A 13,762-nucleotide genomic window follows, 5' to 3' on the forward strand; every position below is an offset into this window, starting at 1 on the left:
TGTTGGCACAGTGCATCTGCCTGATTAACAAAATGGATTTAAAATTCTGCCCAGTGCAGCCTAGGAGATGGGATACTGTAACACCAACTTGCCTTTAATGTAGAAAACCCCCCAATGGGCGTCACAGAAATGTAATCGGACAAAAATGGACACTGAGCCTAAGGAGGAGATATTAAGAGGGGTGAGCAAGAAGGATATTGAGGAGAGGGAGGTGGAGAGATGGTGGGGTTTAGGGAGGGAATGTCTGCATGGACTGAGAATCTGAAGGCATGGCAGCCATTTCTAAACTTGCATAGCTAAATTAAAACTAACCACGTGGAATATATTAATATTTGTCATCGCAGGGAATTGTTGATTTGGAATGAATAAATAACTGAAGGAGAAAACCACTAATCAATAATGTGATAAATAATGAAAACTAATCCGAACCAAATTTAGGATTTGGTGAGCATCTACCTATTCCTCCATGTGCCCAATGGTTGGCAATATTTGTGTAGGTGAGTCCTGAAAGGAACATAGGAACAGGAGCCCCAAGAGCCTGTTCCACCTATTAGATCATGGCTGATCCTTTGTGTAAAAAAGTGCTTCCTGATCTCTCTCCTAAATGGTCTAGCCCTAATTTTAAGATTATGCCCTCTTGTTCTGGATTCCTCTACCGGAGGAAATAGTTTCTTTGTATCTACCCCATCGAATTCCTTTTATCACTTTAAGCATCTTAATTTTAGATGATCTCTCAACCTACTAAGCTCGAGGGTATAAAAACCAAGTTATGCAACCTGTCATAATTTAATCCTTTTTAAGCCTTGGTATCGGTCTGATTACTCTGTGCTGCACTCCCTCCAAGGCCAATATATCTTGCCTGAGGTTCACTGCCCAAAACTGAATGCAGTACTCCAGTTGGGGGTCTGACCAAGGGCTCTCTGATAAGCGACCCATCTGTAATCGTCTCAAATAATGTGAATTAAAGGTATGATTGACTTGAATATTTTTCTTCTAAACGTGTAACTCACAATAAAAGTTTAGTAATGGACTTTCAAACATTTCTGACCTAGTTAGTTTAATTGTATGTAAAATAATACTGAGGTAGTGGGAGAATGAGCTATAGATGTGAATTGAGACATAAGTTTGTGTACAGCTGCCTCAAGAAGTTGTCACATGATATACTAGAACATGCCAAATTTATCTCCAATCTGAATTTTTCTGCATGGTAATAAACTTAATGAAACCTTGTCACACATGCTGCTTAAGTTGGCAGAACTGCTGTTCCCAATTTTATTTTTGAGTAAGGATAAGACTGCCCTTGATTTAAGATGTATTTCTTCACTATTAGGATGGCTCTAACCCTGACAGGCTGTTTGAGTGGCATGACGGACCTCTTGTGCTTGCCATGAAGGAAGATGGCATGTTCCTGATGGATGAAATCTCATTGGCGGATGACTCTGTTTTGGAAAGACTGAATAGGTGAATTGCCAATCAAATTTCATATGCTAAGTATAGGAATGGGCTTGTTTCTAAACCTTTGGTTGGGTGTGTCACTTTTCCATTTTGTGTTCACTGACTTGCATAAATGTTATGCAGTGTCCTGGAAGATGAACAAACACTCGTGCTTGCAGAAAAGGGAAGTGGGGAAGATGATCGTGTGGAGCTCATAACGGCTGGAAACAAATTTAGGATACTAGCAACCATGAATCCTGGAGGTGATTTTGGGAAGAAAGAGGTGAGTGTATAGTTGAAGCATTTGCAATGCGGTGCAGCAGTTTCAATATACTGTGATTGAAATGGTATAATGCAATTTCTACACTTATGAATCTCCATATGGACTGTTAATGACCGTGGCAATGCTGTGACAAGAGTCGGCTTCACGAGAAACGTTGGCGTGCAAGATACCTGGGCTGCTGTTCAACTCTTCCTCTTTCTCAGTTTAAGAGTGGTAGCCTATTAAAATGTGTATTGTGGGGTACTGATTGGTGCATTGATTTTTGAAAACTGTCCCTGCCCTATGGATCTGGGTTTGAAAAGGTGATCCAAGTGAAGGTGAATAATTTTGGACAGTCTTGTTTCTGTGTGGGTTTTTATTTTAGATAGACCGTCTTTTCAGGGTACTTTCTCCCACCTCCCTCTTTCTAGGGTTCCCCTCTGAAGGGACCATCCCATGCTGAGAGGGCAGGTGACCTGCTCCCAGGTTTCTAATGCTGCTCCAAAACCTCCTGAGGAGATGGGTGATTTTCAAGTTCTCCTCTGCCTCTTGGCAGTACAGATGAGACCGGGAAATTAATGGCTGGAGGTTTGCAGATGTAAACCTGTGTCTGCCCACTCTGGTGTATAATAATGACATTCTAACATAGTGCACCACTAGGTTGGGCACTCCTAATCCAGTTAGGAATGGATAGGAGGCCATAGTGCGAAAGTGCCCATAATTTGGCATTAAATGGCATGGAGTTCATTAGGCAGCCGATGTGGAGAAACACAAGTGCCACCCTTGTGGTGTTGCTTTCTTGGGCTGCGGTTGAGGTACATTGTTTGGGCAGAGTACAGCAACCTTCAAGGAGAGCATGCCAGCTCCTCCTCCTCCCCTCCGTTCCCCACCCTGCTGTCTTCCTGATCCCATAGCCCCATACTCTCTACGTTCCCCTTCATCTCTTTCTGTCTCCTCTCCCTTCCCCCACCCAACCATTGTGAAACTCGATCCACCACGCCCATCACCTGCTCCCTTAATCCCTATCTCCTGTCCCAACTCTTGAGTCTTGCAGCCCATGCTCACTGACCTTGTGAACCAGTCACTCTTCGTGACACTGTCCCTGCTTCCTTCACATCGGCTGTTGTCACCCACTCAAAAAGCCTATGGTGTGTCTGTCCATCTGTTTTCTCCAATTACAATCCTGTCGCCAACTTTCTCTTTTCATCCAAGTCCTGGAACATATGCAATGAAAACACCTTTATCCATTTCTAATGTTGCCCACAGAATGGAGTGTGCTGGTTTAAGTGACAAGTGAACAGTGTCGCTGTGGCTCATACTACTCCTCGTCACACTCTGCTGTGTTTAATATCCTCCTATCATCTATCTCCATGACACTACTTTTTCATGGTTCCCACTCATAGCCATTGCATTATAGACATTGCAACTCCTTCAGTGACTTCTCCTTTTATGCCCACATTGTTCGTGATGGGGAGACTGAATGGCTTTGCTCATCTTTGCATATCTTCTGTGATCTTTGTCCCCTATGGTATTTGGGCTCAGGGCTTTATCCTTTGTTCTCTTCCTTCACCTTTTGGTGGGCAATCTTTCTGTTGCTATTGCCCCTGCCGTTTGGGGGGAGTTGCTTGCTTTCAAAAACCCAAATACCCTTTTCAAGTGTGCTTTTGCTCTTATACCAACTTTCATTTCCCATTCTCAATGCTGTTCAGGGTTACTTTTGCCATCCACCCTGAATTGTCTATGTACAGGGCACTATAGAAATGCTAGTGGTTGCATTATGTGACTTAAATCTGCTATTTTCTATAAGGAACTATTTTAATCTGTATGACTAACAAAATACCATTGTTGATGGGGATATGCTGGGTATGGATAGGAGGGAGAGTAATAGGAAATGTGAAAATCTAAAACCAGCTGCTCCTGTAAAATAAATTGACTTTTTAATGTTTCCAGCTTTCGCCAGCCCTGAGGAACAGATTTACTGAGATCTGGTGCCCACAGAGCAATATCCGTGATGATATGATTGAAATCATTCAACATAATCTATGCCCTGGACTTTCTTTAGATGGGGAAGATAATGAAGGTGGGATATGCTGCTGACCTGTTGCCTTTTTTGGGGGAAGTTTTGTGTTTATTCGGTTGAATATTGTTGGGGGTTGAACACTGTTCCACTTTGGGCATTCACCAGGGCTCCCAGGTGAGCTGTAATAGAGTAAAAGTTCCCTTTACTCATTCTATCCTATGGAAACTGAGTCAGTTCACCAGTTTAGTGGCAACGTGAATGAATTCTAGGCAGTGAAGTCTTGCCAGTGGTTCCAAATCATTCTGCATTTGTCTCAAGACTAGATTTAAGATTTTCTTTCCTGCCCTGATAGGAAGTCCCCTATGCTCCATCTGTTACCTAGGATTAGGTTTTAGGAGGCAGTCTGGTTTTGTACTTGCTCTGCTCTGTTGGGTGAACCAAAGCCAAATTAGAGTGTTTTGTATTTTCATACCTGTCAAAGGGACAAATGTTTAATGTCCTCTGCACCAGAAGCAAGGAGAGAAGACAATTGGTGTTAATTGTACTCTATGCACAGAGTAGGATTTTCTTTTGCTCAGATTGTCTTCTCCACACAGAGCTCATATAATCTTAGATGGGGGAAGGTACTAAGCAGAGGAGGAAAAATGGAAAGGTGAGCCAATTTGTGCTCCACTGTATTCTTGCAACAGGCTCAAGGACAATATCCAAGGACTGAGTAGGTTACCTAAGAATGTTGTGTATGTTGGGAGATCTAGAGAACGGAAAAAGGAAATGAGGGGGAAATAGTGTATGAGAATAGATTAGCAGGTGACAGTCTTTTATGAACATATAAATAGTGGATGGGTGCGGCTGATTACAGACCAAAAAAGATCATTTTGAGGAGGCAGAGGACATGGGTTGAGGTACTAAATGAGTACTTTGCATCTGTCTTAACTAAAGATGATGCTGCCAATGTCACAGTAAAAGGAGGAGGAAGTAGAGAAATTGGATAGGGTGAAAATAGATAGAAGGTACTTAAAAGGTTGGCGGTACTCAAAGTAGAAAAGTCACCTGGAAATTGCGGAGGCTCTGGCCACAATCTTCCAATCCTCCTTGGATGTAAGGATGGCGCCAGAGGATTGCAAATGTTACACCCCTGTTCAAAAAGGGAGAGGGATAAACTCAGCAGCTACAGGTCAGTCAGCCTAACATCGGTGGTGGGGAAACTGAGACAATAATCCGGGACAAAATTAATTAGCTCTTGGGGAAAAAACGGGTTAATAAATGAAAGCCAGCACTGATTTGTTAAAGGCAAACCATGTTTGACTAACTTGATCAAGTTCTTTGAAAGTCCATATGCATATCAACCGCACCACCCTCATCAACCCTCTGTTAGTTCATCGAACAGCATTTGATAAAGTGCCACATAAACACTTAGCAAAGTTGAAGCCCTTGGGATCGAAGGGACAGTGGCAGCGTGGATATGAAATTGGCTACGGGACATAAAGCAAAGAGTAGTGGTGACTGGTTGTTTTTCAGACTGGAGGGAAGTGTGTTGAGACCACAGCTCTTTTTGATATACATTAATGACCTTGACTTGGGTACAGAGGGTATAATTTCAAAGTTTGCAGATGACTTGAAATTCTGAGATGTAGTAAACAGTGAGGAGGATAGTAACAGACTTCTGGAGGACATATACTGATGAAATGGATAGTCACATGGCAGATGAAATTTAATGCAGCCAAGTTTGAAGTGATTCATTTTGGTAGGAAGAATGACGAGAGGCAATATAAACTAAATAGTAAAAGTTTAAAGGGGTTGCAGGACCAGAGACCTGGGCAAGTACATACACAAGTCTTTACTACAAAAGCAAGGAAGTAAAATATTGGTTAGGCCCCAGCTGGAATATTGTGGCCAATTCTGGGCACCACATTTTAGGAAGGATGTCAAGGCCTTAGAGGGTGCAGAGGAGATTTACTAGAACGGTACCAGGGATGAAAGACTTCAGTTACCTGGAGACACTAGAGAAACTGAGGTTGGAGCAGAGAAGGTTAAGGGGAGATTTGATAGAGGTGTTCAAAATCATGAAGGGTTTTGATCGAGTAAATAACGAGAAACTGTTTCCAGTGGCAGAAGAGTCGGTAATGAGGACACAAATTTAAGGTAATTGGCAAAAGAACAAGAGGCAACGTGAGGGGTGAGTAGGAGGGGGTGAGGAGTTTAAGTGGTGGTATGATCTGGAATACGCTGCCTGAAAGGGCAGTGGAAGCAGATTCATTCATAACTTTCAAAGGGGAATTGGATAAATACTTGAAGGGGAAGAATTTGCAGGGCTATGGGGAAAGAGCAGGGGAGTGGGACTAATTCGATAGCTCTTTCAAAGAGCCGGCACAGGCACGGTGAGCTGAATGGCCTCCTGTGCTGTATCATTCTATGATTCTATATCTAAGAAACAGGATTTAAACTTCAATTTTCTTAAGTGGATGGTGATTATTCTGATTACTTTTCCCAAGAACGGGATAAGAAAATAACGAGTATGATTTTTTTTCTGTGCATTACAGGCAAAGATATAGCTGAGCTCATTTTGGATTTCATTGACTGGTTAACGAATCAAGAGTTTGGGCGTCGATGTGTATTGAGTATCCGTGATATCCTCTCTTGGGTGAACTTCATGAATGTTACAACGAAGAATGCAACTTCAGAAGACGTGGATTTGGATGGAAGCAGTGGGTTTAAGCTTGATCCTGTCACTGGATTCGTGCATGCTGCCTGTCTCATCTGTATAGATGGAATTGGATCAGGTGTGTATTACGGGGGGGGAATACAGGGAGTCCTTTCCAAGGTAGCACCTTCTCCCCAGATAAAGTTGTCATTGAGAAGGGATTTCCAGTTGCAGTCTGTTTACATGTAATATTGCATTTACATATAATATCGCATTGATGTGGGAGATTGAGCGGAAAGGAACTGTCTTGTTCTAAACTAATGTTGAATATATAATTCAGCAGCCACCTGCATACTCAATCCCAGAATAGGCAGATTGTTTATCTTTCACTTCCTCTTCAAGTTTTGAGTTATTAGCAGTTGTGGGGCCTTCATTTAAGTTCACATTGATTTTGTGCAACATTGTAGTAGCAATGCTCTCTCTCTCTCTCTCTCTCTTGCTGTCTCATTTATAGATCTGGCACAAGGATTCATGTGCAACATTTCAAATCAGTAGTGCTTTCCACATTTTGCTTTAGAATGTAGATATCTCACACAGGAATCACACCTCTCAGAATGGATAGAACAAATTAATTATTAAACTTCCATTTCAAAGTGGAAATGTTGGAATTTTTGAGGGATTAGAGTAGAATCTAAAATTTCAGTAACAAATTTAGGGCTATTCATGCTTAAATGTTTAATGAGCCAAGTGTTTAAAAATGTTATTTCCTGCTAAAACGGCTAAGGCTTCGTATTTGGAATTTTACAGATGGTTGGAAATTACCATTGATAGTTTAGTCTTCTGATTCAAACAGCCACGTTTTCTATTATAGAAGCCCTCAAATACATGCAGTGGCTTCATTGTGTTCATAAATGATTACAATGTTTTATCTTTTTTTGTCGAACTAAACATCTTTGCTATTTTAAAGGGCAGTTTTCTGAATTTCTAATGTACTTGGGCACTGAATTTTTTGAGTTCTGGTTAGGGAGGAAAGCATTGGGGGAAGAAGTGAATTGTCAACAATTTGTTGGATGGAAATCTGTTCACTTAAAATTTCCAGCATTAAAGTACATTAGGCAATTGTTTACATAAATAGCCCAGGGAACAAAGGAAACGTGTTCTTCCTGAACATATCAATACTGGTTTGACAGTGTTTACTGAAGTGTCTATTAAATGTGGTATAACTTTAATCCTTCGACTTTTGTTTTTCCTCCAGGGTCTACATTTTGTGCTCCAGAAGCTACTTTGGCTGCTCGCAAAGCATGCTTGAACTTCCTTTTTGAAAAGATGTCCAAGATCACAAAGTTGAAAAAAGATATGAGGAGTATACTAAACATTTATGATGAAAAGAGAAAAAGGAAAGTATTGTGGACGGAACGTTTTTTTGGAATTCACCCTTTCTACATTCCTAAAGGTTAGAATGAATGGAGAATGATTTGATTACAGGGGTTTGAAAATGACACGTGATTTTCTTCCTCCCTTTTCTCTCTCTCCCACTCCCCAAAACCCTGTCAAAACACCAAAGCTTCATTACACTGTTTTACTGAACCGGCTTTCTAAATAAACTGTTTTCCACCACCTCACACGGAGAGGAGAAAACTAGGAAGCTCGGCCGAGAACTTTATCCGATTGAGAATTTTTTTTTGGAAAAGGAGAGTCGGGGCTTTCCTCTCCCTTTATCACCTCCAAAAAAAAATGGACATGTGATGGAAGCAGTAGTGATAGCAGTAGTGTCCTCTGCCACTAATCTTTTTAATAACATTACTTACTAATAGTCTGTAATGGTAGAAACTGGAGACTAGATGGTTCCATGTAAAATACGTGCGGATCTGACCGTTTGGAAACTATTGGCTTGTGTATACAAGGAAATTTTTGCCTCTTCCCAACCTCCTTACTAAATGACGTACTTTGAGTAATTTGAGACTTGACATATGGTAAGTGTGTTATGCTTGGGGAACAGTGACTTTGGACCTATAGTTGCAAAAACTTGCCGCCACTGGGATTTTCCTTGCCTCGTGTCTGGGTCTATTGTAGACTACTCGATAGAGATTGATTGCCATAAGTTAACAACTCCATCTTCGTTTCATCAGGATGGTAGAAGTCGAACTAGAAGAACTGTGGTCTTTTATCATCTAGCAATTGCTGTGGACAGCTATAAATATTGCTAAATCATTTAGTTTGCAGTAGCTGACAAAGATATTTTTAAAAGGCCTTTTTTAATGTCAAAAACACTGATCTTTAATCCTTTTGAAGGTTGGTGTCTGTATTTGTCTAATTCTGTCTGCCTGGTTGGTTTTATTTATCAAGCTATCTTTCACACCATGGCTCATTTAATGTAACAGCAATAATGTAGCCTCTCTAATATATTTTTGGCAATGCTACAGTTAAATACTAAATCATTACTAGTTTTTAAAAAAAAACTGTGTTCCCTTTATTTTGCTCTTGAATTTCAATTTCTTACCTGTTCTGTTAGAACATAAAAACATAAATAGGAGTAGGCCACGTGACCCCTCGAGCCTGCTGTGCCATTCAATCTGATCACGACTGATCTTTGACCTCAACTCCACTTTCCTACCTGATCCCCATATCCCTTGATTCCCCCAGAGTCCAGAAATCTGTGTCTCAGCCTTGAATATATTCAACGACTCAGCATCCACAGCCCTCTGGGGTAGAGAATTCCAAAGATTCACAACCCTCTGCGTGAAGAAATTCCTCCTCATCTCAGTCTTAAATGGCCAACCCCTTATCCTGCAACTATGCCCCCTAGTTCTAGACTCTGCAGCCTTGGGAAACAACCTCAACATCTACCCTGTCAAGCCCTCTCCTAATCTTGTTTCAATGAGATCACCTCTTATTCTTCTAAACTCCAGAGAGTATAAGCCCATTCCACTCAACCTCGCCTCACAGGACAACCTGCTCAACCCAGGAATTAATCTAGTGAACCTTCACTGCACTGCCTCGAAGGCAAGTATATCCTTCCTTTGATAAGGAGACCAAAACTGTACACTGTACTCCAGGTGAGGTTTCACCAAAGCCCTGTACAACTGTAGTAAGACTTCCTTACTCTTGTAGTCCACCCCCCCCCCCTTGCAACAAAGGCCAACGTTCCATTTGTTTTCCTAGTTACCTGCTGTACCTGCATACTAACTTTTTGTGTTTCTTGTATGAGGACACCCAAGTCTCTCTGAACACCGATATTGAATAGTTTCTCAACATTTTTTTTAAAAAGTTCAGTTTTTGTATTATTCCTACCAAAGTGAATAACCGCACATTTCCTCACATATTCCATCTGCCACCTTCTTGCCCACTTACCTTAACCTGTCCATATCCCTTTGCTGACTCGGGTCCTCCTCACAGCTTACTTTCCCACCTCGCTTTGTATAGTCAGCTAACTTGGATACATTAAACTAAGTTTGCACTACACTACACTTTAGTTAACATATGTTAACCAAACTTGCCTGCTTTTCTGATGCTTCTGCTAACCTACCAGCAGCAAGACTTGAATACCAACAAGAGATGAATTTTAAGTCTTCCAGCAGTCAGGGGATTGATTTTTTTTTAAAAATCGATCAGATTGCATCATCAGAACAATTCTGGGAGAGGGGTGGTGTTGCCTTGTTAAGCACTCTTTATTACTGAGTAAATGGTTTAAAGAACATTGTATGTTGATATATTAAAAAATATATTAATGTTTTCAGTAGGGCCTGTTGAAGAAAAAGTTGCACTTACAGACTATGCACTGAATGCTGGTACAACAGCAATGAATGCTCAGAGACTGCTGCGAGCCCTGAAATTAAGCAGGCCAATCTTATTGGAGGGATCACCAGGAGTTGGCAAGACGAGCCTGGTAGCAGCTCTGGCAAAGGCTTCCGGAAACCAACTTGTCCGAATCAACCTCTCTGAGCAAACAGTAAGTTAGTATAAAAGCACTTGAAAAAGTTCAGCTGCAGGCAACAAGACTTTTAAGCAGCATTTTTCCTTCTACGCTGGGTCTACTTTTAAATGGGTTGTGTTCTGAAACTGCATGGAGAGTTTTCTTCAGAGATTTATAGAGGAATGTGCCTCCTGCACAGAGTAGCAGGATTTCTATGTATTGGTGGTGCTGGGTAGAGAAGATTAAAAAGTTAGATTTGTACAGTGCCTTCCACAACCTCTCAGTCCCAAAGTGATTCAAAGCCATTGAAGTCATTTTGAAGTGTAGTCAGTGTTATAGGGCGCGTTCCTGGCGGGTGGGGACCCGAAAATCGTGAAATCCCGGAGCGGGACCGGAGCCCGCCTCGAACCCGCGCACTTCCGGGTTCCCTGCTGACGCGCCGGCATGCGCGCGCAGCCCCCGCTGGTGGGAATCCCGCAGGCAATTAAAGCCAGCGGGATGCCAATTGAAAGTATTTATTTAGGTATTTCAGGTCATTAACTGACCTGATTAAAGGAATATGTGAGGAGGGGTGGGATTTTAGAGCAAACTGGGACTGTTTCCCACACTGGGGGAAACACTCCCAGTTCAAATGGACCTGTTGCAGCCATCAGCCTGTGGCAGCTGCAAAGGTCCATTTGACAGGTGGGGGGTGGGGGGAGACCGTCATTCATTGCAGGAGGCCACTCTGTCACTTGGGACAGAGTTTGGCCTCCACCATCCTCCTCCTGACAATGAGTCACCAACTTGCACACTTACCCCGGTGTCCAGACACATGTACCTACCTTGCGGACCTCCTCAGATGTACATCTTCCGGATGGGGGCCGCCGTAGCTGCAGTCATGACCTCCTTGGGCGAACAGCATCACCAGCTTTGCCATCCACACCGTCCACCTCTGACATGTGGAGCTCCACAACACAGTGCTGTGACAAATCCACCTGTACAGCAGGAGGGAGGGCAACCGCAGAGAGAGATGCGTCGCAGAGGGCACTACCCTCGCCACAGGGTCCACAGACCGAGGCTCAGCTTCCTGGACCTCTGAGCAGCAGTGCACACGGAGGCTCAGAGTCACTCGACATGTAGTCGTGGACATCTGCATCCTCCTTCATGCCATGCTGCTCCCGGCTGGCCCGAGCACCATCTTCTTACCTGTTGCTATCAAAGTCACCACTGCCCTCAACAACCTCTTCTCCGCATCCTTCCAGGGTGCAACCGGGGACATCGCCGCCGTCTCTCAGCCGTTTGCACAAAAGAGCCCTGCAAATACACCTACACCCACTCTGCAGTGACACAATGGGTGGCATCAGTTGTGGGTCTTCATAGTGATCCTCAGGAAAGGGCATTATTGCACAGACCAGACAAGATTCGCGAAGACATGGCAGTAGTGGTGCCAATGTAATATGTGATGAGTTGGTCAGAAATTCAGTATAAGTAACAACCGTGACAAACCCTCAAACACCCTTGTGCATCCCGACACGTTTGCCTTACGCTGCCTACTGCACATATCTGATGCATGCCCTGTGGCTGCAGCACAGGTAGTGGCAGGTTGAGTGAGGTTGGCCGTGAAAGAGATGCACGAGAGGGTGAGTATGAGATAGAGCCATGAGATTGTATGAGAATTGGGTTGAGTGGTAGTGGCGGGATGAGTACAGGCGGGGTGAGTAGGTGCAGGTACGATGAGGATGAGGTTTGAGTGGGTATGAGGGGTGATGTGACAGAGTAGTGTTGGCAGTGCAGAAGGAGATGTGGGGTGGGGGCGGTGATGTGGCAGACGGAGTGTAGGGGACAGAGTAACTGTACTCACTTTGGCTGACCTACTGAGGTCATTGGAGCGCCTCCTGCACTGTATGCAGGTGGGCGATATGTTGGTGGTGCAGGTGACCTCATCTGCCACCTCGAGCCAGGCCTTCCTGGTGGCAGAGGCAGGCCGCTTCCTCCTGCCCGCCGGGAGGAAGATCTCTGTCCTCCCCCTCCTCCTCACCCCATGTTTTGATACCTGGAGTGAGGCATCATTAAACTGGGAGCAGCCTTCCCCCTGGGCTGCTCCATGCTGTAATTTTTTCTGTTTGTTGCAGCATCTGTCAGTGGAGGACTGCCCCTTTAAATAGAGCTCCTCCAGCCGACAGATCTTACTGCGCATGCGCAGCCCGCCCGATGCGCAGATCAGCAGTGGGGAACCCGGAGGACCAGGTAAGTGGATCCAATTAGTGGATTGTATGCTACAATCGCGCGGGGAGCTGACTAATTTCACTGGGCGCGTCACTCACGCGCCCGATAGCCCCCCCCGCCGAGAACCCGCAGCCCTGCTAACATCGGGCCCATAATGTGGGGAAGGACAGCACTGAGGAAAACGGATAATCTGTTCTAGTGATACAGTTTGAGGGATAGCTGTTAGCCAGGGCACCTGAAGAATTGATGAACATACTATGGTCTCAATGCTCAGTGTTGTGAATCCAGCCACTGCTTGCACAATGCTGAATTTAATTTAACTAGAAATCTTGAAGCTGGTTAGAAGTGCAGAGTGAGTTTTTACTGATGGTTAGATATCCTGTTGGCCCAATCGAACCTCTAGTTCTCAGTATAAACCAGATAACTAAAAATTATAATTACTGACTTAGAAGCCAGTTGCTCTAAAGATGTGAGATTGTTTAGTGCTGTCTACTTCTATCTACTTAGATAGAAGTAGATATTGGATGGTGTGGTATGTTGGAACGCTTATTATGGCAAGTTCATGTTCCTCTGTTTGTAGCCGGATTTCTGTCAAAAAAGAAAATAAATGCGAATGACAAAAGATTGTGTTTTGAGGCAATGCTTTTGTTATCGTTGCTCGTTTCTAACTTAAAATCATAGGTTACGGCATGGAAGGAGGCCATTCGGCCCATCAAGTCCATGCCGGCTCGATGCAAGAGCAGTCCAGCTAGTCTCTCTCCCCCGCCCTTTCCCTGTAGCCCTGCAAATTTTTTCCTTTCAAGTACTTATCCAATTCCCCTTTTTGAAGGTCATGATTGAATTTGCCTCCACCACCCCCTCGGGCAGTGATTTCCCGATCCTAACCACTCGTTGTGTAAAGTATCTTTTTCCTCATGTCACCTTTGGTTCTTTTGCCAATCACCTTAAATCTGTGTCCTCTGGTTCTTGATCCATCCACCAATGGGAACAGTTTCTCTCTATCTACTCTGTCTAGACCCTTCAATTTTAACCTGTAGCTTTGAATATTGATCAATAAGTTCTGTTCCTGTAGGATGTGACTGATTTGTTTGGGACAGACCTGCCTGTTGAGGGAGGTAAAGGAGGAGAATTTGCTTGGCGTGATGGTCCTTTGCTCGCAGCCCTGAAGGCTGGACATTGGATTGTTTTAGATGAGGTGAGTGCTATTGAATTGCTTTGATAAACTCATCACTGTGTCTTAACCAACTTTACGACTCTAAATTTGCCATAGATACGTGCTCTTTC

General features: G+C 43.5%; 1 protein-coding gene across 1 annotated transcript in view; it reads left to right on the top strand.

The window, feature by feature from the left end:
* The window catches only part of mdn1 (midasin AAA ATPase 1), a 178,672-nt gene that overhangs the window by 69,954 nt on the left and 94,956 nt on the right, over window positions 1–13,762 (top strand). Inside the window, exons 31-37 of the mRNA XM_067985297.1 lie at window positions 1,331–1,461; window positions 1,579–1,717; window positions 3,647–3,776; window positions 6,257–6,496; window positions 7,613–7,810; window positions 10,095–10,306; window positions 13,551–13,673. Coding sequence (XP_067841398.1) covers window positions 1,331–1,461; window positions 1,579–1,717; window positions 3,647–3,776; window positions 6,257–6,496; window positions 7,613–7,810; window positions 10,095–10,306; window positions 13,551–13,673 — 1,173 coding nt within the window. The remainder of the gene's footprint in view (window positions 1–1,330; window positions 1,462–1,578; window positions 1,718–3,646; window positions 3,777–6,256; window positions 6,497–7,612; window positions 7,811–10,094; window positions 10,307–13,550; window positions 13,674–13,762) is intronic.

This window comes from Heptranchias perlo, chromosome 5, assembly GCF_035084215.1.
Source record: "Heptranchias perlo isolate sHepPer1 chromosome 5, sHepPer1.hap1, whole genome shotgun sequence".
In the NCBI taxonomy this organism is placed as follows: Eukaryota; Metazoa; Chordata; class Chondrichthyes; order Hexanchiformes; family Hexanchidae; genus Heptranchias; species Heptranchias perlo.